This window comes from Mustela erminea, chromosome 4 (genome assembly GCF_009829155.1).
Source record: "Mustela erminea isolate mMusErm1 chromosome 4, mMusErm1.Pri, whole genome shotgun sequence".
NCBI classification, from domain to species: domain Eukaryota; kingdom Metazoa; phylum Chordata; class Mammalia; order Carnivora; family Mustelidae; genus Mustela; species Mustela erminea.
Window position 1 is genome coordinate 148,268,540 of NC_045617.1, and position 26,407 is coordinate 148,294,946.

A 26,407-nucleotide genomic window follows, 5' to 3' on the forward strand; every position below is an offset into this window, starting at 1 on the left:
ATTTTATAAAGTGAGACACAGTGGGCGTGAGAACCAAAGATCATTTACGTAGCAGAACATTCCCACCAAAGTCTTCTGACTCTGGTCTCTAAATAAAATTCAAAGACACTTCAAACCCAGTAGATTTCTCAACACTTTAGTAAGTACTTTCATGTGAATGATATTCTCTCTCCAGCACTGGCCTATATATATCTCATCTCTTTTCTGGGTGTATTCTTTGTTCAGCTTTCCTTAAGTGTCCTGAGTCACCTAAGAAAGTCTTGGTTAGACTGAGAGGAAACCCCATACTCTTTTGAACTGCAGCTGGCCTCAAATTCAATTCCCTTCTGTATCCTAGAATGCTTTCCCCTACCCTGGAAGAACTCAAAGCGGTAAACTTGAGACTGTTAGTCCCTTGAAATCAAGGAAAAACAGAGAAAATGCAATAAACAAATGCTTTCAAATGTGAAGTAGTCATATCCCGTTAAATGAATGTGACTGGAGACTTGGAGGCAAACATCCCACAAGCAAATAGGAAAATATGGACTAGAGTGCAAAGCTCCAAGCTCTATAACATGGACACTATATAGAGAAATTTTAAAGCAGTAAAGGACTTCCAGGCTTCAATACGTGGTGCTAGGATATTCCTCATTTGAGGACAGTCTCCAAGGTAAATACTTGTCAAAAGTGTATTTACCGTGGACACTGGAGAAGGTATGTGGTAGTGTGGAAACCTGGCGATTCAGACACGAGCCCTTGGGACTCTTAATACCTTACATGCTAATAGCATTTTTTTTTTAAGTGTGCCCTACCTACACCAATTAAGAGAAATAACTAATATTACAACTCTTTGAATGAGAATGGAAGTGGCTCTGAAAAGAGCCTTTGGGGTTGGATGACAGGACGCTTACTTGGCAAGTTTACTTGGAGCTGGTGTACTTGGTGACGGCCTTGGTGCCCTCGGACACGGCGTGCTTGGCCAGCTCCCCGGGCAGCAGCAGGCGCACGGCCGTCTGGATCTCCCTGGACGTGATGGTCGAGCGCTTGTTGTAGTGCGCCAGGCGGGACGCCTCGCCCGCGATGCGCTCGAAGATGTCGTTGACGAACGAGTTCATGATGCCCATGGCCTTGGACGAGATGCCCGTGTCGGGGTGCACCTGCTTCAGCACCTTGTACACGTACACCGAGTAGCTCTCCTTGCGGCTGCGCTTGCGCTTCTTGCCGTCCTTCTTCTGCGCCTTGGTCACCGCCTTCTTGGAGCCCTTCTTCGGGGCCGGAGCTGACTTGGCTGGCTCGGGCATCTTGAACACTAACAACCCAATTCACAAACACAAACACAAAAAGATCTAAAATGTCCGCGTGGATGAACAGTCTCCTCTTTTATAGTCCGTCTATGCAAATAAGGTATGCAAGAATATGCGCAGCTGATTTGATAACAAATTAGTGACGAGAAATATGTAAATTTGAATGCGTCAAATGTTCCCTCTTATTGGTTGGATCGCCAAACGATGACTCTAACCAATCCCAACTCGAGTTTTCCACTTCCATTCAGCACTATAATTGGCATCCTTTCGGTGCTCTCAGGACATTTCTTTTCGCTCTTCCTGTGGATTTTTGCTCTCAGATAACACTCGCTATGTCCGGACGCGGGAAGCAGGGCGGCAAGGCGCGCGCCAAGGCCAAGACGCGCTCGTCGCGGGCGGGTCTGCAGTTCCCGGTGGGCCGCGTGCACCGCCTGCTGCGCAAGGGCAACTACTCGGAGCGGGTCGGGGCCGGCGCGCCCGTGTACCTGGCGGCCGTGCTTGAGTACCTGACGGCCGAGATCCTGGAGCTGGCGGGCAACGCGGCGCGCGACAACAAGAAGACGCGCATCATCCCGCGCCACCTGCAGCTGGCCATCCGCAACGACGAGGAGCTCAACAAGCTGCTGGGCCGCGTCACCATCGCGCAGGGCGGCGTGCTGCCCAACATCCAGGCCGTGCTGCTGCCCAAGAAGACCGAGAGCCACCACAAGGCCAAGGGAAAGTGAAATGTTAATAAAGCCAGCACTCCCTCTCCCGCAAACCAAAGGCTCTTTTAAGAGCCACCCACATTTTCTAAAAAGCGCTGAAATACCTACAAACCCTAGGTGACCTGTTAACCTACTCCTTAACTATTTGAAATCAGGGAAATTTGTTACACTTCCACTGTTTTGAGCGTTACCTATTTTAAATATTGGGTAGCTCATGCTCCTCTAATGGCTACAAAGAGTTCATTTCTATTTAAAATGTTACTTCCATCCCCTATGCGGTAAAATTACAGATTCATTAAGTGAGTTGCATAAAACGTTTACAAATGCACGAAGAGTTTCTCAAGGAAATGACAATTCTGTCAGGACCCAACTTAAGGGTGTAACCTATGTAAATGACAAACTATAATAATCAAGATCAAAATATATCCACACGTTGAGACTTTTTTAGTATAAAAATGCACGGTTTACATACAAGTGTACGTAATTATAAATACAGTATTTTCAAACTTGCTACCAGAAAGTCTAAAACGTAGAAAGAAAAGAGAGAACAAAGGAGAGATAACTGGCCAATCACATGTCACGGCGGGCTTTTTAAATTTTTGGCGGACGGCATTCTTACTAAAAATTATTTTATTTCTTAGTTTTTGTCTTTTCACAAAAAAGCCATGAATGTAGTGCATGAAAATCGACTCTAAATGAAATTTCACTTTTATGAACTCAATTTCAAGTAAACTAGGAGTAAATATGAACAAGAAATAAACTTTGATTCTATATTCAAATTTAACGGCAACCCAATCATTTCTCGCGAAAGCAACCTGAGAACCAATTAGATCACAGCGCGGGACCTGCGAACCAGAATGATCTATAAATACGGTCAGGAACTGCGGCTGGCTACTCTCAGGCCGGATTCCTCTCCTGCGGACGTGTCATGGCTCGCACGAAGCAGACGGCGCGCAAGTCGACCGGCGGCAAGGCCCCGCGCAAGCAGCTGGCCACCAAGGCGGCCCGCAAGAGCGCGCCGGCCACGGGCGGCGTGAAGAAGCCGCACCGCTACCGGCCCGGCACGGTGGCCCTGCGCGAGATCCGGCGCTACCAGAAGTCCACCGAGCTGCTGATCCGCAAGCTGCCGTTCCAGCGGCTGGTGCGCGAGATCGCGCAGGACTTCAAGACCGACCTGCGCTTCCAGAGCTCGGCCGTCATGGCGCTGCAGGAGGCGTGCGAGGCCTACCTGGTGGGGCTCTTCGAGGACACCAACCTGTGCGCCATCCACGCCAAGCGCGTCACCATCATGCCCAAGGACATCCAGCTGGCGCGCCGCATACGCGGTGAGAGGGCGTAATCCAAGGCTGCTGTCTCTGGACTTTGAAAAAGGCTCTTTTCAGAGCCACCTACTTTGTCAAAAAAAAAAAAGCTGTTGTACTGCTGTCCTTGGATCTCCTTTCGAGAAAGGAGTTTCTCTTCAAAGAACACTCGGGGCATGTTAGACGCATGCAGTAAATTTTGTGACCCTCTTGTCTGGCAAGGTCTCAGAATCCATCGCTTAATTTTAGAAAGGCTCCACGGCTCCCCTGCCAGGGTCCCTCAAACTACTTTGGCTGGATTAGAAGGGCAGAGAATGTATTCTAGATATTGGGTCAAGAGGAATAGGCACTTCTCTATTTACATGCAGCCTTCTGTCCTTGAGTCTTAAAGAAAAGGACAACATTTACTATTAACACTGGAGTCAAACTCTAGGTCAATCAAATGAAGTGCATATGTTTTTAGTGGGTCTCCAATCCACTCAGTATGCTAGAAAGCAAGTAAACCTTAATTTTTTTTCACGTGGAGAATTTAGTCTTCATGATTGTTACCTTTGTGCTATCAAAGTATAAAACTCAAAATTTGCCTAGTCTCATACTGAGTTCTTCTAGTATATAAATAATAAATAAGAGATTATCAGGAAGATAAACCTAGTTTATCTTAACCTAGGCGTATAGGACATTTTCAAGACCATCAATAATTCAAAAATGTGAAGGAAACAATATTCCTCTTCAACATAAAGCTTTGGGGTTCCAGGCAGTTAAACAACAATCACAGGAAAGTTCCCTCCACCCTTCCTGTTTTCTACCTTAAGGCAGGAAGGGGATAAAGGCTATTCTGGAGATCTCTAGAATCTTAGCAGCTCAGAGAGACACCAGAGGAATCAGCAAACCTTCCTGTTTCCTCCCACATATTTACCTTTCCAGGGTCCTGAAAAGCCTAAAACTGCCTTCCTTTGTCCCATCACTTCTCTGTGTATCTATTGTTCTTTCTCAAGATGCTGCATAAACTGCAGTTCTAAGGCACCTCTTTGAATTCCCAGGGTTTCTCCCATGTATATATGAAATACACGTTAATAAATGTCTGATTATTTTTCTCTTGCTAATCTGTGTTTTGAAACAGGGTTCCCAGCCAAGAACCAAAATGGATGAAGGGAAAATTTCCCTCCCCTGGAAAAGACTGAAATAAAACTAAAAGCGCATATTTAGGTCAAAAAGGGTTATTGTCCTATGGCACAAATATAACTTCTAAATAATCTTTTCTTTTTTCTTTTTTTTTTTCTAAATAATCTTTTCTACTGACATAATTTCCATCTCCAATGACAAAACTCACTAAAATTATCAACATCCTACAGATTATCTAAATTCACAGATTTTTTACAGATATTAGACCCTAATATCTTAAAATAAGTTAAAAAAAAACACTAGGACAGGCCTTTTAGACTGTGCTCTATAGGAAAATGGAAAGAAAAGCAGTCTATCACTTTACTTTAACCTGATATTTGAGTATTTCTTAATAGGTTTCAGAGCTGTCCTGGTCTGCAACCATAGTCTTCCTCTTGTCCTCAGTGACCCCATGACTGATGAAGAATCTGCTTTCCTCTCTGCACTTTCAACCTTCCTGCTCACCAATGATGATTTGCCATGCTCTGGAGGGACTAGTGTTAAATTTCCCAGGCCCAAAGAAGTAGAAAGGACCAGCAGCTCTATGACACCCTGTTTGTCTCCAGTCAAGTCAAAGTCACATGATATCACATACCTTTTCTCAAAAAGATGAAATTACAATTCAGAATATAGAAGATGAACATGTGACAGAGTTTACTTAAACCATCACTGACTGAAAGAGATAAAATGTTTGATCAGTTCAAAGAATACTAAAGAAATTAAAGTAGTTATAAACAATTTAACATGGAAATATTGGAGTAGGATTATTGAATGAGGTTGAAACAAAATGAGTAATGTCCAAGAGGTCATAAATCTTTGGGGATAGAGTAGTTCCACCTAATAGAAATTACCTGCATCTCTAGGAAATAGTCCCCTGCTAAATTTGCTATATTCAGTCAACCCTCAGGGAGATGATCAAAGTCCATCGTCCAACTATTTTTGTGTGGTCTTTCATCTTTTATAATATTAATTATCATGGCCCATCCTTTTTTCCTTACTTCCAAATCTCAGATAATGTGTCTAATAATGTGAATCCTTACTGGAAAAAAAATACAAACATAGAACCTGTGAAATAAATTTCTGTGAAACTTCATGATGTAATTTCTTGACATTCTTACTATACTCATAAATTAAATAGTAAACACTGTAACTGTTTCTAGACTCCAAAGTAATTGACCTGTTTCTCTTATCTGTCTCTCTTGGTCTTTACCACAATTCTAAATACTGTAACCATTTTCTAAGCGTTCCCTTCCATTAGATGCTTTTTGTACTTCCACAGTGATTAATTTGCTTCTTTCTTTAAAATGCCAGAATATATATTCCCTTGTACACACTTAAGCTCTTTCAGACTATAATTGGGTTAGTAAACATTTTTGGATGTTCTATCAACAAAACATACTTTCAGAAAACAATATTAGCACAAAATTTCAGCAAGTCTCCATCTCCTGATACCCTGCTCTTGAAGAAATCCAAGGTCAACCATTTTTCTGGCTATCCAACTTTTCTTGCTTTGATGAGGAATGCTTTCTTTGAAAAGCCTGTCTTTTGTTCCCTAATGTCATTTTATTTTGTTATTTTTAAAAATTTTTGTACAATGCTTCACTTGAGTTTGGTGCCAGTCCCTGTAACTGGGTTTCTTAGAAATAAATATAGAAGGTCCCTGAATGAAGGGGCACCAATCCCTCTTACAGTAGAAAATCTGGGTATATCTGTTGACTCCCCAAAACTTAACTGCTAATAGCCTGCAGTTGAGCAGAAGACATAGTGATAACATAAACATTTGATAAAAGCATGTTTTATATATGATATGCATTATATACTGTATTCCTATAATAAAGTAAGCCTGAGACAAAAATATGTTATTAAGAAAATCATGAAGAGAAAACACATTTACCATGATCTATTGTGTTTACCAAAAACCAATCTACATGTACCTAGGCCCATGAAGTTCAAAGCCCTATTTTTCAAGGGTCGACATTACATTGAATGTCCGCCACTGCATTCCCAGTGCTCAAAAGTGGGTCCAGATTACTTAATCAGACAATGTAGTCCTACAAGGAATTGTGTTTGCGGTGAGGTGGTGATAAATCGGGAAAATATATAAATATAAATGTAACCATGCAAATTTAACACTGACCCCTAAACTCAAAGATTTACACTTAGAAAGATATAGAAGTAATGAAAAATAAAAAATAAAAACTGAACATGAATCCAGATTGCAAAATGCCAGACTGAGAGATTAAAGAATATCGGGAAGAAAGTCAGTCCCCGGGGCACGAAGACAGAATTTCCACAGGCAAAGCAGTTGGCAGGAAGTTCCACACTTGACCTAGGATTTACCGTTTGATTTTCAAACTATTTTTGTGATGTCGGGATGAACAGTTCCATTCTACAGAAGAACAAATTGAAGTGAAATGGAGAGAACACGTCACAGAACAAACCATGGACCCCAGGTGAGGGGTAGGGAGGGTTCAGAGCGCAGGGGACAGGCCTCCAAGGGAAAAGGAACCCCCACCCCGGACGAGAGTTCTTTCCTCCCTCCGCGAGACCATCTTGCCAACATCACTAATCTACCTTGACTTAAAAGACCAAAATAATTCAAGGGGAGGAGAGAGGCTACTTATAGATACTTAGAATTCAAAGTAATGTAAAATACGACAACGACTAGTCCACGGTGCGTAAGGATGTTTAGAGCTCAAAACAGAAACAGATTCTAGCTTGGCAGGTGCCATTATTTCAGTCCTTTGATAAACCAGAGAATTTTCCTACCAGGCCTTACCCAGAGCTTGAGAGAATTCAGGGAAGGAAGAGGGAGGGCCCCGCCCGGCGCACAGCCTGGCTCGCGGTAGTGGGCGGGGAAAACCCGCGGGCTCCCTCGCCCCTCCCTCCCCCTCCCCCACCAAGCCCAGCCTCCGTCCTGGTTCTCAACAAGGTCCGCCACAGGGCTATAAGTTAACGCAAATCTTGCTGTTCATTGTTCTCTTAACTGGAGCGAAATGTCTGGTCGCGGCAAGGGCGGTAAGGGCCTGGGTAAGGGCGGCGCCAAGCGCCACCGTAAGGTTCTGCGCGACAACATCCAGGGCATCACCAAGCCCGCCATCCGGCGGCTGGCCCGGCGCGGCGGCGTCAAGCGCATCTCCGGCCTCATCTACGAGGAGACCCGCGGGGTGCTCAAGGTGTTCCTGGAGAACGTGATCCGCGACGCCGTCACCTACACGGAGCACGCCAAGCGCAAGACGGTCACGGCCATGGACGTGGTCTACGCGCTCAAGCGCCAGGGCCGCACCCTCTACGGCTTCGGGGGCTAAGACTTTGCCCGTGGATTTAGTTTCTGTGAAAATCCTAAAGGCCCTTTTCAGGGCCACACACTCTTTTCATTTGAAGGAGCTAGTGACAGGAGTGTACTGACACTGCTTTATTCACCTTTCTCCGCAGCAAGAATTAAAAGGTTTTACCTTGTTACTGAAACTCGGTAATTGTTCAGATTACTAAAGTTTCAATACTGGACCTGCCAACATGAGGTGTTCTAAAATTTTAACGAAGCCATACTATTTTACTGGCAATTCCTTCTGTCTTTTACTATTTCCTAAGCATGATTTAGTGATGCAAATAAGCCTCACATTCTCATAGGTTAGACTTAGAAAATCAAGTTAACTATGTTCTGGGAGTAAAGCTTGATACTGAAAAAAACGTCTGTAATACTGTATTAGCCTGTTCAGCTCCATTCTCTTTTGAAGTTTAGCCACATCAGCCCGTAGTTTTGCAACTCTAGAAAAGTGTTCCATGAGAAGCTCCGACTGAGCTCTACCAGTAAAGGCACATAGTGTTAGGCCTAGGTGGCAAACGGGTACTTTTCTCGAAACCCCATAAAGTATTTATGTTTGGGTTATGTAAACTGATTACCAATAAAGTATTTTTTTATGACTATTTGACATAGGGAGAAAGAGCGCACGCGCACTAGTGGGGAGTGACTGGCAGAGGGAGAGGGAGAACGAGACTCCCCGCTGAGCAGAGGACACTATGTGGGACTCCATCCCAGTACTGTGGGATAATGACCTGTACCAAAGGCAGTCGCTTAACCAACTGAGCCACCCAGGCGTCCCCAATAAAGTATTTTTAAGCCACAAAGACTTGGGGGTTATGCCTTTTCACACATATTCCCTATTCACACATATTCCCCTATTCCCAGCAATAGATAACAGATATTCTATAATAAAAGCAACAATGTTAATTCATCTCACAAATCCTCTGGTTTCTCAGCTTTAAATCAAAAAAGGGAGGAGCACAGGCTCCTAGCCCTATGCTGGGACTCAGCCACATAATATATTCTCACATGTACGTACTTGCAAAGGAAAGGCGGGACAAGCATCCTCCAAAATAATGACCAGGCAAATTATCTTCTGAGGTCTTGGCTTCAAGGGAAAGCCACTGGTAGTAGCCTATTTCAAAGCATTTTAGGATATTTGTAGCCTGTCTCCTTACCTCTTAGTACGGTTTCCTCTCTGCAGGCAAATTGAACCAGGATAATGTAGGGGCAGGGGAAAGGAGGGAGAACCATTATTTAGTTAACTTTCTTTGGGTTCTTAGATGGCTGGTATTCTTCCTGCCATCATCCTATGATGATGGCCTCTAGAGCGGTTCCCAGGGTTCCCTCCTGGTGTTCACCCTTCTGTGATCTAGCCTGAGTGTGGACATGACTTGTGATGGCAGAGATGATGAGATGGAATTTTCTGTAAATAATGAGGTTCTCTACCATGTTAAGTGTATTAGGTAACATGTCTTCCTCAATTGTTACATGCTGACTTTGATAGTCCAAGTATCCATGCTGGCAGGCCCAAATGACAAGAAATGGGCCGGGGCCTTCTTTAGGAATTAAAGGAGGCCTCCAACTAACAGCCTACAAGCCTTTCAGCCAACAGCCAACAAGAAAGAAAATGGAATAGTCACTCCTACAACCACAAAGAAAAGAATTCAGCCACCCAGTGAGTTTGGAAGATGATATTTTCCCAATCAAGCATCCAAGACACCTCTATCCTAGTTAATATCTCCATATATAGGACTCAGCTACACCATGCCCAGACCCACAGAAACTGTCACATACTACATGTGGGTTGTTTCAGGCTAGTAAATTCAAGGTCATCTGTTATGCAGAAATAGATAACTAAGCGAGTGAGCCAACATGCTTAGCCTCTTCCACAATCCATGTTCCATCTAAAATAACATATGAAGAACTGAAACTGCAATCATTATCTAATGGAAGAAACACATTTAAAAAAGGGAAAGGGGAGGGGGCCCTATAGTGGAAACATTCCCTTTCACGACTATATTAAGCTTCATACATATCCCCAACACTGAACCGGCACATACATCCATCAGGCCTTGCAGGTCTCACTGATATCAAGCCCATCAACCTTGGCATGGACTCAACAATACATCTAAGTCATTTTACTTTCAGCAGCAAGAAAACAAGCTGTCTATGTTGAAATAATTAACACATGAAACCTGTTGGTTTCCATCCATATCTTGTGTGAGCCCTACAAACCCAGATCTTTTCCTACTGTTTTTTTGTTTGTTTGCTTCGTTTTACTTTTGTTTTTTTGTTTTTGGTTTGGTTTGATTTGGTTTGGTCTAAATGAATACAGAAGTAAATGAGGGGAATAAAAACAAAAAATGAAAGTAGATCAAAATTAGGGTTTCAAAAACCAACTCAACACGCTATACAATTGATTACATCAATAGCAAAGGCAAAGTGAATTTTAAAATTGTTATTGTAAATTTGAAGAAATATTTTTGAAGCAGTCGATATTAGTAGTTAAAATTAAAATTATAGGATCCAGTAATTCTTCAGGCCTAGTTCAATATCTATTATATGACGACTAAGTGAGACTTGGTGTCCTTTGTAAAATAACTTCATTACATGACTAACGTTAATGAAATACATAAAATTATATTGTTATAATGCGGGCTTTGCATTTAAAGCAAATAACCCAAGTACATATATTTAACTGTAGGCAACTTTAAGCTCCAGACACCAACTAATAATAATTTTAAAATTTAAACGAGTAGACGAAACAGAAGGACAAATTAAAAAAGTAATGAACGAAGCACAAAAACCAGACTGCCCTTTAGAGCCTTAGCCAAGTTCCTACTGTAAACATTCCCCCAAATCCATGCATACTATCAAAGAATGCTGAGAATATTTTTTATTACTGCTCTCAATATGCAAAAAGTGAGTGGCTCTAAAAAGAGCTTTTATATAGTCAAATATAGGAAGACTTTCACTTGGCGCTAGTGTACTTGGTGACGGCCTTGGTGCCCTCGGACACGGCGTGCTTGGCCAGCTCCCCGGGCAGAAGCAGGCGCACAGCACACCGTCTGGATCTCCCTGGACGTGACGGTCGAGCGCTTGCAGGCGTGACGCCTCGCCTGCGATGCGCTCGAAGAGGTCGTTGACGAACGAGTTCATGATGCCCATGGCCTTGGACGAGATGCCCGTGTCGGGGTGCACCTGCTTCAGCACCTTGTACAAGTACACCGAGTAGCTCTCCTTGCGGCTGCGCTTGCGCTTCTTGCCGTCCTTCTTCTGCGCCTTGGTCACCGCCTTCTTGGAGCCCTTCTTCGGGGGCTGGGTTGGATTTAGCAGTTTACAGCATGGTAACCCCGAAGCTAGAGAAATAGAAAAGAAAAAAGAAAAAAATTTAAAAAAGAAAAAAAAGGGGGAGAGAGGGACTAAAAATTCTCGAATGTTTATAGCAAATATATGCAAACGAAGGTTCAAAAGGCTGTATATTTCATTGGACCAAAACTGGCCAGTAACTTACTAGTATGTAAATTAGGAAAACCAAACCGGCTGTTTTTATTGGACGAATAAACAAAAGCTTTAAAGGACTCCGATAGGTTGATTTACAATACCGCTGGATTACTATAAGTGCACACACACACACACACACACACACACACACACCCCTCCCAATAAAACCTTATTTTTAAATTTTGGAAAATAAGCAGAAATCTTCGAATTTGGAGGCAAAACCAGGGAAGGAAATGCTACTATCGAGCCCCGTCCAGTTGTCCTTTAGCTTCTTTGGCTTCGTCACACATCGTCCAGGGCTCCTCGGGTCTCTTCCAGCGAGAATCCCGAGATGCAAGACAGTATTGTTAAGAAATACATCTGAAAAGACTCGATCGTCGCCGTCTTTTTCATCGTATCCCATTGGAAACCTTTTCCTCAGGACATCTCCCCCGCAATTACACCCGGGCTGACATTTTTAATTCCTCAAAAACCAAACAGCACAGCCCAATCGCCGCCATGAGTCAGATCCGGTATTAAAGAGCCCGGGGCTCCGGGATACCGCAATATTCATACGTGAATCCTGAAATAATGAAGTTCTTTATGCATTAACACCATGTCCTAGGAGACGATGCTACAATGAGCCAGATGTTTGCTGTAAGGATAACGAACTCAGGAGATACTTAAAGGGGAATTGGCAAATAAGGAAATACCCCCCAGACGGTCACGGGGTACCCGCAGAAAATGGCGGACGTTTCTTAAGAGAAATTCTAAAGCCCTTTCTCTTTCGAACATAATCTATTTTATCTAGCTAAACAGAAGAAAATTTCAAAATTTTGCGTAACGGTGATTAACGAGCTCTGAAGCACCATCAATGAAACAAAGTAACTGGGAAAAGAATTTTGTTAAAGGGGGCTGGGAAGATGGCGGCGAGTTGACATCGGCCAATCGGAAACGAGCGCGGATCCGCTGAGCCAATGACGGGTCAGTCGTGCACTTCCGGAACCGGGCCTCCGTCTACTCCTGGGTCACCACGATCCAATCAGAGCGATTCTGCTCCTGTATAAAAGCAAGGCCGAGGGCGTACTTGGGTTTTTTTTTTTTGTCTTTTTTTTTTTTTACGGCTCAAGTAAGGCAATGGCTCGCACGAAGCAGACAGCGCGCAAGTCGACCGGCGGCAAGGCCCCGCGCAAGCAGCTGGCCACCAAGGCGGCCCGCAAGAGCGCGCCGGCCACGGGCGGCGTGAAGAAGCCGCACCGCTACCGGCCCGGCACGGTGGCCCTGCGCGAGATCCGGCGCTACCAGAAGTCCACCGAGCTGCTGATCCGCAAGCTGCCGTTCCAGCGGCTGGTGCGCGAGATCGCGCAGGACTTCAAGACCGACCTGCGCTTCCAGAGCTCGGCCGTCATGGCGCTGCAGGAGGCGTGCGAGGCCTACCTGGTGGGGCTCTTCGAGGACACCAACCTGTGCGCCATCCACGCCAAGCGCGTCACCATCATGCCCAAGGACATCCAGCTGGCGCGCCGCATCCGCGGCGAGAGGGCCTAAATTTGACTTCCTGACTTTATGCCAACTTTAAACCCAAAGGCTCTTTTCAGAGCCAACCACCTATTCTAAGACAGATGCCGTGGCACTCAATTTATTCTTCCATAAAGACCCAGCACCAACTAGGCACAGTCCTGAAAGGCCTTTGAGGACCGTGGTATAATTAAATTCTCTCTAAAAACTAGCGGTCTCCTGTGGGATTTCAAATACTAATTCCGCAGTTTTACTTCAAACATCTGCTTTTCTTTATTTTAAATGCAGGCATAGTACATTCAGGATTTGGTTTTCAAGTTTATTAGCTTTATCCTAACCTTTAGATATAACTAACTTCATCTTTTCTATGGTGGATGTTTTCTTGGTTCTTGCATTCTATGCCCTCTTCGAAGTTAGCTTTTTCGGGCAGTTGCAAGGGTTGACCCGTTAGTGGCTTTTGGGAACTAGACAGCCTTCGACTAACAATTCAAGGTTTCCAGGTATCTGTCCCAGAGGTTGCCTTGTTGAACATGCACGAACCCAAGGGGCCAGAATACTTGGTCTGCCCTTTGCCGAACATAATCTGGGGCCCAACTCCCTAGAGACCGCCAGGACCTTGAGGAGGGTGATCAAGGATATACTCCAATGCCTTTTATAGGGGGCCAACTCTTTGGTTATTAGCTGGGGGGTGGAGAGGGGGAGAGGTAAAGACCTCAGCTTTCCCTGCAGGCTTCTTGGCCTCCGTCTTCACTGGGGTCTCTAATACAGGCTAAGCAACCAAGGAGAGCAGCTTGAATGGGGCTCAGAAAGTACCACTGGGAGTGAAGAACACAGGATTCGGATCCCCGTTAGTGACACTTTATTGTTGTTGTTGTTGTTGTTGTTGTTGTTGTTGTTGTTGTTGAGATTTAATTTCAGTAATGTATACACCCAGTTGTGGGCTGGCTGGAATTTACCACCCTGAGATGGAGATCAAGAGTCACATCCTTTGAGCCAGCCAGCTGCCCCTTAACTGATATTCTTAAAAGAGGCTCTTTCAGTTTTCCTAAACTCTCTATATTATGCTCTAGATTAAATCTCACGAGAGTACCACATATTTGTCCCTAAAACATGACCATCCTTTAGAAGCTGGATAGTTTTCTTGCAGAAGATAATCTGTTCTCTATCCCTATAAGAAAACAGTTTTCTGTTATTACTCATTCAACAGATAATCCTTTCCCATGGAAATAACAGGTTCCTCAGTTTTTAAACTGGTAGCCCAATAGAAAGGAAATTGGGAATCCTCTTCTGAAACCATTCGGGCAGTTATTTGGAAATGTAGAAGGATATTTGCTAATTGGGATAATCTATGCCATTTGGAAGGATTTCATCTATTTATATGCTTCAGGAAATTTAACTTTGGAGATGGGAGAAGTTATCCTTGACTATAGAATTAAGAAGCCTCTGTCAATTTTTTTATGGGCTTTTTCCCCTCAAAGGATCACAAAGGAAAGATATTAGACAGGTCGTACATTTAACAGAGACAAAGCAGTAAATAAGGTACACAGACAAGTTAGCCATAGTGAGAAGTCCTGGAGGTTTTATAGAAGAAATATTTGTTCTTGGAACTCTGAACGACATTGAGACTTGGGAATGTGGGAATAGGGATTCTAGGTCTCTACGGAAAAGAGTGTAGCTCTCCATAACTGAAAGCACTGGAGTATTGCATACTTGTAATGTTGGAGAAAGACATTCATGCTGGACTGTGGTTTCCCAAATCCTGTACTGTCTTTAAGACTCTAGCACAGTCAGTTTTTTAATGTGTATTTCTCTCTCACCAATATTGGTTGTTAAGACATGAGGACATGATGACCACAAAAAACATTTTGTCATATCTTTAAATGCTATTTGGAAGGTCTAAAACATCTGGAATGGTCCTTTGCCTAAAACAAATGGTCAGAATTTTTTATACTTAAATTGGGCTTTAAAATAAAAAATTAGGGCGCCTGGGTGGCTCAGTCTGCTATGCAACTGCTTTCAGCTCAGGTCATGATCCTGGAGTCCTGGAGTAGAGCCCTGCTTCTGGCTCCCTGCTCCACAGGGAGCCTGCTTCTGCCTCTCCATCTGCCTCTCTGTTTGTCTCTCATCAATAAATAAACAAAATACTTTAAAATAACAAAAAAATTAAAATTATTGGAGAAAATGGGTGCCTACGTGGCTCAGTCCATTAAATGTTTGCCTTTGGCTCAGGTCATGTCATGATCCCAGGGTCCTGGAATCAAGTCCTACATCAGGCTCCTTGCTCAGCACAGAGTCTGCTTCTCCCTCTGCCCATGCCTCTCACTCCTACTCATGCTCTTTCTCTCTCAAATAAATAAAATCTTTTTTAAAATGGAGGAATAGGGGCTCCTGGGGGGCTCAGTGGGTTAAAGCCTCTGCCTTTGGCTCAGGTCATGATCCCAGGGTCCTGGGATCAAACCCCGCATCAGGCTCTCTGCTCAGCGGGGAGCCTGCTTCCTCCTCTCTCTCTGCCTGCTTCTCTGCCTATTTGTGATCTCCCGCTGTCAAATACATAAATTAATAAAAATCTTTTTTAAAAAAATGTAGAAATAGATTACTGTTTGGTACATTACTGGTTACAGAAATTAAAGATTAATTAAGTTCATGTAATTTTAATATATAATTTTCCCAAGTAGAAATAAATTTAATGAGTGGGTCACATGTTGCCAGAAGTCAGGTATTAAAGCTCCAAAATATAAGGACAGTTCAATCACAATCTACTAATATTATCTATTTTATACAATTATTATTCTATTACTGCTTTACAGATAAGGAAAATGAAGAAGGTTTCAGATAAGGGGGAAAGCCAAAACCTCTTCTATTAGGCATTACTATATTAATTAACCCTAACCCTAACCCTAACATCACTTATCCCTAAGGGCTTTATTCTTAGGAAAAGCTGCCAGAGGAAGACTGACATCTTTATCTTAATTTTTTCATAACTGGTAAAGGAAATGGAATGATTTTGAAAATTTACAGGGTCCTATATGATTATGAGGTTCCACTATACTATAATTATAACAGCCAGCTGCAAAAAGATATAACCAATGCACAATAAAAATATAACATGACTATGGAAAATTTCTAGACTTTCTGTTCACCATTCAAACACATTCATGTTTAAGACACATACACACATACAAACAAACAATATTTTTTTTTTTAATTTTAAAAGGTATACATTGAAATAGTAGTATTTGTTATCAATTTTCTAAATAAATGTTTATTTTATAGGAGAAGGAGCACAAATATGATTCAGGTCACATTTCATATGTACCTATTGGTACACAAAGTTGTAGATCCATTTCAGGCTAACATGGTTGCCTATGATGACTAAAAGTCAACACAATTCAGAAATTCCATTTCATTCTGCATTCCCAACCTACCACATCTGACCATGGGTAAATATTGATATTTGATATCAAGAGACTTTTTTACCATTAAAAACTATAAATATTTTTTGTTTTCTTTTTGTAGTAGCCCCAACACATGGGGCAACATACTTCAGGAAGTAAGGGAAATAATGTATAAGTCAAGCAAAGGGGAATAAGGATGTAAAAGGGGCAGAGAGATTTAGTATTCTTGGCTTCCCACATAGAAAAACAGAAAACAAAATTACTCAACCTGCTTAATATCTGGGGATAATCTCACCTATTGGACAGAATTAAAAACTCAGTCCATTCTAATGAGATAATCACTTCACTTCTGTAAAAATGGCTAAAAATAAAAGGATAAGAAACAACAGGTAGAGGCAAGAATGTGCAGAAAACGGTGCACTGTCTCATACACTCATGCACTGTTGGTCGGAATGGGAACTGCTACACCACAGTGCAAAACACTCTACAGCTTCCTCAAACATTAAAAAGAGAATGCAACCCAATAAGCACACTACTGAGTATCCAAAAACTATGAAAACTTTAACTCAAAGGGATACGTGCACCCCTATGTTTATTGCAGCATCATTTACAATTGCCAAATTATGGAAATAGCTTAAGTGTCCATCATCAGCTGATGAATGGATAAAGAAGAGGTGGTATAGATATAAACACAATGGTGGGGCACCTGGGTGGCTCAGTGGGTTAGGCCTCTGCCTTTGGCTCAGGTCGTGATCTCAGGGTTCTGGGATCCAGCCCCACATCTGGCTCTCTGCTCAGCAGGGATACTGCTTCCCCTTCTCTCTGCCTGTTTGTGATCTCTCTCTCTGTCAAATAAATAAATAAAATTACACACATACACACAATGGGATATTACTTGGCCATAAAAAAGAATACAATCTTGCCGTCTGCAACAACCTGGACAGAGCTAGAGAGTGTAACACTAAGCGAAATAAGTCAGTCAAAGAAAGGCAAATACCATACAATCTCACTCATATGTGGCATTTAAGAAATGAAATAAAAGAGCAAAGGGGGGTAGGAGATAAGGAGAAACCAAGAAACAGACTCTTAACTATAAAGAACAAACTGATAGTTACCAGAGGGGATTTGGTTAGGGGATGAGGATTAAAAAGTACACTTCTCATGATGGGAAAATAAAACAAAACAAACAAACAAACAAACAAACCAAACCCCTCAGTCAATTAAAAACACACACTTAGAGAAGTGGGAAATGAGACAAAGAAGAATAACATGCTAATAATTTAATGAGCGAAAAAAATAGGAGCATGTGAATGAATTTGCCATTAATAATAATGGCACCCCCCAGTTAAATATCATCAAAACACATATGAGAAGACTTTTTAACTAGGGGAATTTACTTATGGAGATGGAAGTTGAAACAGAATTGGAAAAACTCCCCCAGGTAGAGAGGAAAGAAGGAAATGGCAGGTGAGCAATTTGTTTGGAAAAAAAAAAAAGAAAAGAGGGGCGCCTGGGTGGCTCGGTGGGTTAAGGCCTCTGCCTTCGGCTCGGTTTATGATCTTGGGGTCCTGGGATCGAGCCCCCCATCGGGCTCTCTGCTTCTCAGAGAGCCTGCTTCCTCCTCTCTCTCTGCCTGTCTTTCTGCCTACTTGTGATCTGTCAAATAAATGAATGAAATCTAAAGAAAAAGAAAGAAAAGAAAACAAAGAAACAAGGCACTGAAAGGTGAATGTGAGTTGTTATTAGTGTTAATTAATGCAAGCAGAATGTATTATGATGAGAAAAGACTACAAAGTTCTCACTTGAACCAAAGGCCATGGGAAACCAGTGACTCTATTCCTAAGACATGTAACAGAATGATCAGAATTGAGGAATTAGGGGCTGGAGCACTAGAACTAGGAAGCTGGTTAGGAAACAATATCATCCCAAGTATGAGAGGAGAAGGAACATGTAAGAAAGGAGAAAGTGTCGGTGGCCTAGACTCTTCAAACATCAACCTGATTTAGTGACTAACAGGAATAATCATTGCCTCGACGCAGTGCCGTGAATTCACTGTGCCTCCTCTAGCTCTAAGGAGTCGGGTGATTACTAAGCAGAGAGCAGAAAGCGGTTCCTTGAGCCTGGTCCTAAAATTTACTTGTGCCACAGACCTACACCATGTACATAAGTACCCTCCCGCCTTTAAGAAAATTTGAACATGCGCTTCCCACATGCCATGCTAAGACAACCAGTGGATCGACTGATATAATTTGTTGATTGATTGATTGGGTCGTGCGGCTCAGAAAGAACTACTCACACAGGCTCCTGTCTGGGGTTTTGCCATCCTCAAGCATCAATCTACTGGTTTTTCTAAACCTGGGCTTTTGCCACTGTGGTTGGTGGGACCAACTTTGTGCAACAAACAAGCATCAGAAACCCAAGCATGAGTATTTCAAGAGACCCTCATAGGGAGACCATCCAGGGATGTGACTAAATGGTGACTGGGAATGAGTTTCCTGCTCCCTCATCTTCCTGGTACAGAACACAGATGACTTCTTGACTCATGATTTGACTGTAACAAGTTTGGGGAAATGGAAAATAAATAAATAAATAAATAAATTTCACATTCCCTCAATTTATCCAGATCTCATTCTCAAACAAGCCAGTGTCATAAAGGTTTTTTGGACTCTTAATGGAAAGAAGAAATTAGAGTTTGCAAGTTCAATTGAGCAAAACAAACTCCTACTTTGAAGAGCTAGAAAGATACTCACAGGCTATAGCACCTGTTGTGGGAAAGTTTAAGTAGTCAATTTCAATAAGTTATTAACCAATAAGCATGGGAGAAGGATGCTATAAACAAAGAAATTAAGTGAAAAGGTATTTAAACTATGAGGAATCTCTGTGCCCACTGGAGATATGCTCACCAGTCTATGACTTCTTTCCTACTATATTTGGATAGTCTGGGGAAACCTGTAGTCACCTTCTCAATATGTAAAGCATACAAGGTAAGAAAGCAACATTAAAACTGTTATCCACATGTATTTCGTTAAAGTATGTGCATATAATAATGTTTCATTAAGAGCACATATAATGAGAAAAAGCAGGTAGAATAATGAACGTCAATGTCAAGAGTTCACAATAAATGTAAACTTTATTTCAACAAATCTGCAATACTTAAGTGATGAGAAAGCATCTGTACTTGCCACTTGCATGTAGCACGGCTGCACATTCCCAGTCCCCGGAGGTTTTTCAAAACCTCTGAAAAAGCCACATGCACTTGCAAAATCCATTGTGATTAGCAGCCTACACACACAACTGAAGGAAATGCTAAACAACATTTATACTGCATGAAAATAAAAACAAAATGTTTCCCCATCCAGGTTTGCAGACCCATAGTGATCTGAAGGACTCAAATTTTTGCCAAGATTTTCCAGTAAAATTAAGTGGGCTTCCCTGAAATAAGAAATAAAAATAAAAAGACCTCAGTCCTGGGAACAAAACATCCAGATGAACCCATCTAGGACTCATTTATTTTGCCCGGACCACCTCAACTCCTGGAACTTTCTAGCCAAACACGGAGCCAAAAGAGAACTCTTTCTTTTATCGTTTCTCTTTTCCTATTCCTTGCATATTCCGCAGAAATATTCCACAGCAAACCACGGCCCCCTGGAACCTCTCAACAATCTAGGGGAAGGGATCTGGCAAGGAGGATGAATTATAAGCCATCAGAGGTGACGTTTACCTTGTTTTCTATTCCTTAGAATCAGGGTTGGAAATAATTATGCAGCTTTAGCGATGAATACCGTGAAGAGTCCCCCAAAGGAGGACTCCATGTGATCACGGAAAAGAATTCAAGATTCTCCATTGCTTCACAATAGACACAACTTCTAATATCTCAACCTCTAATTGGTGAAGTATTTTCTTTCTCTAGAGCACACGTAAGCCAAGAGTACCTTTGATTGGCTAACTCTCAACAGCCGCTGCAAACCAATGGGAAAGGAAATCTTACCGAACAGCCAGACTTCAGAAACCCCTTCCCCAGACTACCTCGAGTATTACACTTTCTTCTCTAAAATGTCCGGACGCGGGAAGCAGGGCGGCAAGGCGCGCGCCAAGGCCAAGACGCGCTCCTCGCGGGCGGGTCTGCAGTTCCCGGTGGGCCGCGTGCACCGCCTGCTCCGCAAGGGCAACTACTCGGAGCGGGTCGGGGCCGGCGCGCCCGTGTACCTGGCGGCCGTGCTCGAGTACCTGACGGCCGAGATCCTGGAGCTGGCGGGCAACGCGGCGCGCGACAACAAGAAGACGCGCATCATCCCGCGCCACCTGCAGCTGGCCATCCGCAACGACGAGGAGCTCAACAAGCTGCTGGGCCGCGTCACCATCGCGCAGGGCGGCGTGCTGCCCAACATCCAGGCCGTGCTGCTGCCCAAGAAGACCGAGAGCCACCACAAGGCCAAGGGAAAGTGAAGGCTTTCAACAGTTATTTCTTCCCAAAGGCTCTTTTCAGAGCCACCAAATTGCTCCTAGGAGAACTGTGACCCGAAATGGCTAAAATCCAGCTATTTCCGGCCAAGCTGCCCGGTGCGCGCTAAAAAAAAAGGCCCGTCGCTTTCAGTGGAAGCCAATCAGACTCCGGCGGTAAATTTTGAAAAACCTCGGGGGGACTGCGAACGTGCTACATGCCGAGAGAACAACAGGACAGGTGAATTTTCAAAGTAAACTTACTTACTAATTAGTTACTAAGCTCTTTTGCCTGATAGAAGTGGGTGGCTCTGAAAAGAGCCTTTGAGATTTCCACAGCAGGACATCCCGCTACAATTTTTTACTTCTTCTTAGGCGCCGCCTTCTTTCCCTTTGTCGCCTTGGGCTTGGCGGTTTTAGGCTTGGCCGCCTTGGGCTTCGGGGCTTTGGCCTTGGCTGGGCTCTTGGCCGCCTTCTTGGGCTTGGCAGCCTTAGCCTTCTTCGGACTCTTGGCCACTTTCTTGGCGACAGCCGCCGCCGCGGGCTTCTTGGCCTTCTTGGGGGTCTTCTTGGCGCTCTTCTTGGGGGCGCTGGCCCCCGCGGCCTTCTTGGGCTTCTTGGCCGCCCCGGCCGCCTTCTTGGGCTTGGCCGCGCCCGCCTTCTTGGCCTTGGGCTTGGCCTCGCCGGAGGCCGCCTTCTTGTTGAGCTTGAAGGAGCCCGAGGCGCCGGTGCCCTTGGTCTGCACCAGGGTGCCCTTGCTCACCAGGCTCTTGAGGCCCAGCTTGATGCGGCTGTTGTTCTTCTCCACGTCGTAGCCGGCGGCCGCCAGCGCCTTCTTGAGCGCCGCCAGGGACACGCCGCTGCGCTCCTTGGACGCGGCGACGGCCTTGGTGATGAGCTCGGACACCGGGGGCCCAGACGCCTTGCGCTTGGCGGCAGCAACACCCGTTTTCTTCGCCTTCTTCTTAACAGGTGTTTTCTCTGCAGGTGCGGGAGCAGCAGGAGCGGCAGGCGCGGTCTCCGACATTTTTCTGCTTTGCCAACAAAGACAAAAAGTACGCTCAAACTGTCAGAACGGCGTGGCCGGGAGCCCGGCGGCCGCGGCTTTATATAGAGAGTGGCTGAGTGGTGATTGGTCGCCTGCGCCGTGCGCCGCGCTGCTCAGAAGGGCTCCTCCGCTCTGCAGTGTGGCTGTGTTTCTTTCCCCTCGAAAAAGAAGAAAAATGTAAGAAATCCGGGCATGAAATAATTAGAGATTTGGGGGAAATGGATCCAAGAGTCTTCGGGCTTCATTCCTGCCTTATTTGCTATACGTAGTTTCAAAACCAGTACCCTGAAACTTTGCCGATTCCCCCAACTCTCTTTAAGACCTCGGTCACATTGAGACAACTTTCAGATTTTCCTTAAAAATACTATTTCTCTCTCTTTCCTTTGCACGTCTGTCTCTCAGGACATTGTTCTGCACATTCTTTTCTTTGTAGATTTATATAAATAAGCTCATTTTTACTCAACGATACAAGGGAAAACGCTTTTTTCGCAAGAGCAATAGCACAGCTCTCCTCTAGTTGTTTGCACGAAGCCTTGGGGATTGGCACTGGGATAGAAAATTCTACGGACAAGATGGATAACTATTTTTTTTTAATAGATTCATTTTTAAGTATTACAGTGACCTGTGTGTAGACTGTGTTTAATCCCCGTGTTTAGGAAATTTAAACTTTTGAGGAAGGGGGAGGAGGAGCAAGGAAGTTCCATTCCTTTTTCACATAAAAAGTTCTAAATGGCAACTTTCCTAAAATAGTGGTAGAATAGATTTGTCAGACCTGGAACTGGCACTAAGATCAACCACCAAATCTACAAGGAGGGAAAGTGAATTATGAAGCCTTAGAATGGTACTTCTACCTCATTTTACTAGTTAGGAGCTGAAAAACACAAACTCACGTATTTAAAACCCATCTCCTTAAAACTGGAAATTACTTAGTGACACCCTGTCCATAAGATATGTTCCCCCCAATACTTAGCATAGAATTTTGTATATATATCCTGTATTTTAAAATTATATTTCAAGTACAGATTTTATTTGGCTCTTTTCCAACATTGCCAGTAGGGACACAAGATTAGAAAGAAAAATTTATTCTTCTCATTTATATCACTCTTTCTGAATTCTCATAATGTTCCCTGGGCTTTTTACTAACAGAATATGAACTAGGCTGTCACAACCTCAACTATTTGGCTAAATGTTTCCACCTAAGAAGTAGAACAAACATTTCTCAGCCAACGGGACCCACTTTACTGCATTCCTGTTGGTTTGCAACACAACAGACCTAATGAAATTAGGTAAGTGTTGAATAATGAAGCACAAATTTAATGCTATCTTCTAAATAAATTGAACTCTATGCTTGTTAAGACAAATAAACAAGAACAGTGTTTTGGTGTTAGCTCTCTTCTAACAAATACCCCTATTTCCAAAAATTTTGGTGTTCTGGCTTACATTCCATGATGACTTAAGAATTTTTTCAAATAAATCCAAGATAGGATCATCAATTTTGAAAATGTCATCTCTCAATGCTTAACTAATTCCACAAAAGTCCTTTGGCCTGTTTGTAAATTGTCATTTATTGATGGGCATGGACTGAAACGAGGCCTCTGGGACTCGACTTCATGTTAAAAACCAAACATGCATTCGTGTATAGACAGAACACATACAGGATGGGCTCTCTGGCACAGAATTCTCCCTAAACAGGTGTTTCATGTGTGTCTACGAGGGGCTGTTTGTCTTCCTTGGTGGCATCAGTGTCAACAGCAGTGGTCCCAGACATTGCAAAAGCCCTATCCCTTTTCAGAGCAGAGGCTAGTATTAACCAGACCTAAAGATAGAGTTAAAACTCAGATTTCTAAAACTTTACAGTGTTGGTCATCATTGTAGTCAAAACATCAGTTTTTGAAAAGTCCCCAATTGAACAATTCCCCAATTGAAAACAACTGGGGAATTGTTCCTCAAGTTAAGGTAGGTGACACCTCCCACAGCAGATGCCACTGTTCCATTCTTGTACAGCTCTTACTGGTTTCTAGGGCTATGGAGGTTTCAATAAGTGAGAAGAACTTGGTGCTATTTCCTTCACTGTAGGTGATTTCTGCCCTTCCTGGAGGGCAATAATTGAGACTTGATTCCACCTGAAAAGTTCTTCCCCACATGTTTGTAGAAGGATGGGGTTTAGCTACGTATACTCAAGGCTATGGCCTGAGACCCAGGTATTTATCCTAAGTGTAACATAAATAAGATTGTGGAAAGCTGGCTTGTCCTAAGGGACTGTGAACTTGATAGGCTCCACCTATTACTTTGGTTAGCACAAAAAAGTAGCGTTCCTTACTTGTGAAGCCTCAGTCTGTATATATCTTAAGATAATTGATTTTGCATTGGACTGAAACTTCTACCATTTATTTTATAGATGTAGAAATAACAGAAAAACCACAGTTGGATGAGTGATGGATAGTTCACTCAGGAACTCACGTTCTCCCAATTTTGCTGTCCACCTCCCTCTCATCCCAGTAAACCACTGTGAGAGATCTGGGTAGCACAGGCCAGTCGGCGGCGGCTGTACTTACATGTACCAAAATTCAGTAATTTCAAAAGCTTAAGGACAAAAGTGAATGTAAAAAATATCAAATGTATACCAAAAAGAGTGAAGACAACTTAAGGGCTCTACAGCAGAGAGCACTGTGCTAGAATCACACGTGTTTGGGAGGGTCATGAGAAAACGCATCTATTTTAATTTCCTCCTATCAGATGGTCCCATCTGAGACCCACTTGAAACTCCTCTCCAAGGAGAACTAGATCTCATTTTATTTTCTGTGAAGGACAATACTGACACAAACTTCCAAATTTGATTTTGTATATCCTATATGATCATCTTTGTAAATCTGATATTTGTACATTGATCTTTGCATGTACTAGACCCTAAGTTGTAGAATGAATGAATGAATTGGTGACTCTTCTTTGGTGCATGGGAGATCACTGCATCTTCAGTCTGCACGTAACTGTAACTAAGCTAAATTTCAAACAGTATCTGACTAAGGAAAATTCATAATCTCCTGACTGCCTATACTATAAGTACCAGCAGAGAAGGATTTTTTTTTTAAATTACCTTTTATACTACACAGAAGGGAGGCACTTAATATGAATGTACAGAATGAGAAAATACTGGCATTTGCATATAATAATAAGCATATCTATGTACAGAACATTAATTCTGTGACTCTTTGCACTTGGACAGTATTTCAGCTTATTAGCATCTATATTATAAATGCTGTTGATCTGCAAACTTTTACACAGCATGATACATCATCAATGTTTTGCTGACATAGATCAGTGGTAGGTGACAAGATCATAAGACCAGAATCAGAAGACCCCAGCTCTACCCCAACAATACCACTTATTAAAACAAGATTGGGTCTCTAAGCCTGGAATTCTTCATCTCTACAATGCAAATAGTGCTTTAAAATTTGGGAGCAAAGTGTGGAAATTCAATTAACATTTCCTCCCCTTCCTAGAGTTTCCTTTTTATCAGGAATGCTGAAAACCACCAAAGTATATATATATGTTCTGCCAAAGGGGAATATTCCCTGATCTGCCCAATTTAAGTAAGTGTTATTAAAATTGTAAGCATTAATACTTGCTTTTTTTTTTTTTTTTTACCTTCACTCTGTTATCCCTCGCTTTTATGGACAACCGTAACGTCACTGCCTCCTTTTTTAATATACATGATTTAAAAAGAGGTGAAGAGATTTATACAATATCATTGATCTTAGAAACCCCACAGGCACAGGACAAGTCACAGAAACCAGCGATTCCAGCCTCTGCAAGGACAGGGGAGTCAGATGCGGTCCCCATTCCCCGCCCCTCCCCTCGATTAGCCCCGGCCCCTCCCGGAAGGTGGGAGGAGGCGGAGGGGAGGACTCGTTCCCGCCTCCAGCGTTTCAGTTTCCTAAAAGGTCCGCGGGAGTGATATATAAAGGGCTGCAGGGACAGCATCAGTACTGCAGTGTGACGGTCACTTGCAGCTTATCATGTCTGGTCGCGGCAAAGGCGGGAAGGGCCTGGGCAAGGGAGGCGCCAAGCGCCACCGCAAGGTGCTGCGCGACAACATCCAGGGCATCACCAAGCCCGCCATCCGGCGGCTGGCCCGGCGCGGCGGCGTCAAGCGCATCTCCGGCCTCATCTACGAGGAGACCCGCGGGGTGCTCAAGGTGTTCCTGGAGAACGTGATCCGCGACGCCGTCACCTACACGGAGCACGCCAAGCGCAAGACGGTCACGGCCATGGACGTGGTCTACGCGCTCAAGCGCCAGGGCCGCACCCTCTACGGCTTCGGGGGCTGAGCTTGGCTGCAGCTCCCGGGGCTGCAGCCTCGCCGCCTTCCCCAACAAAGGTCCTTCTCAGGACCACCCACTTGGTCACAGGAAGAGCTGTTCCGGGAAGACTTGTATCACTCGCTACTTCTCCGGTGTTCCTTATTTTGGACTCTAAACACGTGTCTTGTCCTTGGGTTTGTGGAGGCAGCTCCACAGCCATTTGCAGTTGGTGCCCAGAGATGGCCACGTTCAGCGAAACCCAGGCAGGAGAGGTGTGGCTTGTAGCCACCAGGCCTGTCTCCCGCCTCAACTCTGTTCTGGCCTTTCCACCTAGGACCTCCTCCCTCCCTTCTCTCTGCCAGGCTGGCAGAAGAGGTGGTCTTCAAGCCCTGCTCATTTTGTGACTTTCAGAATCTGCCCTCCCTACCTGAAGACGGTTTGGGCCACTGGATGCTGGAGAAAA

General features: G+C 43.7%; 6 protein-coding genes across 6 annotated transcripts; 4 read left to right on the forward strand and 2 right to left on the reverse strand.

Moving 5' to 3' along the window:
* Positions 1-834: 834 nt before the first annotated feature.
* LOC116587654 (histone H2B type 1-C/E/F/G/I) lies at positions 835-1,333 on the reverse strand. Its single transcript, XM_032338282.1, has one exon. It carries the CDS (start codon positions 1,278-1,280, stop codon positions 900-902), a length of 381 nt encoding a protein of 126 aa, XP_032194173.1. The 5' UTR covers positions 1,281-1,333; the 3' UTR covers positions 835-899.
* A 226-nt stretch (positions 1,334-1,559) lies between these two features.
* On the forward strand, positions 1,560-2,069 carry LOC116587631 (histone H2A type 1-B). Its single transcript, XM_032338258.1, has one exon. The coding sequence runs from the start codon at positions 1,616-1,618 to the stop codon at positions 2,006-2,008; it is 393 nt and encodes a 130-aa protein (XP_032194149.1). The 5' UTR covers positions 1,560-1,615; the 3' UTR covers positions 2,009-2,069.
* On the forward strand, positions 1,590-20,622 carry LOC116587632 (histone H2A type 1-B). Its single transcript, XM_032338259.1, has 2 exons — positions 1,590-1,615; positions 20,209-20,622. The coding sequence occupies exon 2, from the start codon at positions 20,209-20,211 to the stop codon at positions 20,599-20,601; it is 393 nt and encodes a 130-aa protein (XP_032194150.1). The 5' UTR covers positions 1,590-1,615; the 3' UTR covers positions 20,602-20,622.
* On the forward strand, positions 2,878-3,381 carry LOC116587624 (histone H3.1). The gene has a single exon (XM_032338251.1). The coding sequence runs from the start codon at positions 2,919-2,921 to the stop codon at positions 3,327-3,329; it is 411 nt and encodes a 136-aa protein (XP_032194142.1). The 5' UTR covers positions 2,878-2,918; the 3' UTR covers positions 3,330-3,381.
* On the forward strand, positions 7,434-26,041 carry LOC116589447. The gene is made up of 4 exons (XM_032341385.1): positions 7,434-7,755; positions 11,685-11,775; positions 12,232-12,730; positions 25,654-26,041. The coding sequence occupies exons 1-4, from the start codon at positions 7,449-7,451 to the stop codon at positions 25,969-25,971; spliced, it is 1,215 nt and encodes a 404-aa protein (XP_032197276.1). The 5' UTR covers positions 7,434-7,448; the 3' UTR covers positions 25,972-26,041.
* LOC116587613 (histone H1.3) lies at positions 20,942-21,655 on the reverse strand. Its single transcript, XM_032338242.1, has one exon. It carries the CDS (start codon positions 21,620-21,622, stop codon positions 20,957-20,959), a length of 666 nt encoding a protein of 221 aa, XP_032194133.1. The 5' UTR covers positions 21,623-21,655; the 3' UTR covers positions 20,942-20,956.
* Positions 26,042-26,407: the final 366 nt, after the last annotated feature.

Coding starts and splice junctions, on each gene's coding strand:
- LOC116587654 (XM_032338282.1), bottom strand. CDS start 1,280: ATGCCCGAGCCAGCCAAGTCAGCTCCGGCCCCGAAGAAGGGCTCCAAG.
- LOC116587631 (XM_032338258.1), top strand. CDS start 1,616: ATGTCCGGACGCGGGAAGCAGGGCGGCAAGGCGCGCGCCAAGGCCAAG.
- LOC116587624 (XM_032338251.1), top strand. CDS start 2,919: ATGGCTCGCACGAAGCAGACGGCGCGCAAGTCGACCGGCGGCAAGGCC.
- LOC116589447 (XM_032341385.1), top strand. CDS start 7,449: ATGTCTGGTCGCGGCAAGGGCGGTAAGGGCCTGGGTAAGGGCGGCGCC. Junction 7,756..11,684: donor CACCCTCTACGGCTTCGGGG/GCTAAGACTTTG, acceptor CCTTTTCCTCAG/GACATCTCCCCCGCAATTAC. Junction 11,776..12,231: donor GCCGCCATGAGTCAGATCCG/GTATTAAAGAGC, acceptor ATGACGGGTCAG/TCGTGCACTTCCGGAACCGG.
- LOC116587632 (XM_032338259.1), top strand. CDS start 20,209: ATGTCCGGACGCGGGAAGCAGGGCGGCAAGGCGCGCGCCAAGGCCAAG.
- LOC116587613 (XM_032338242.1), bottom strand. CDS start 21,622: ATGTCGGAGACCGCGCCTGCCGCTCCTGCTGCTCCCGCACCTGCAGAG.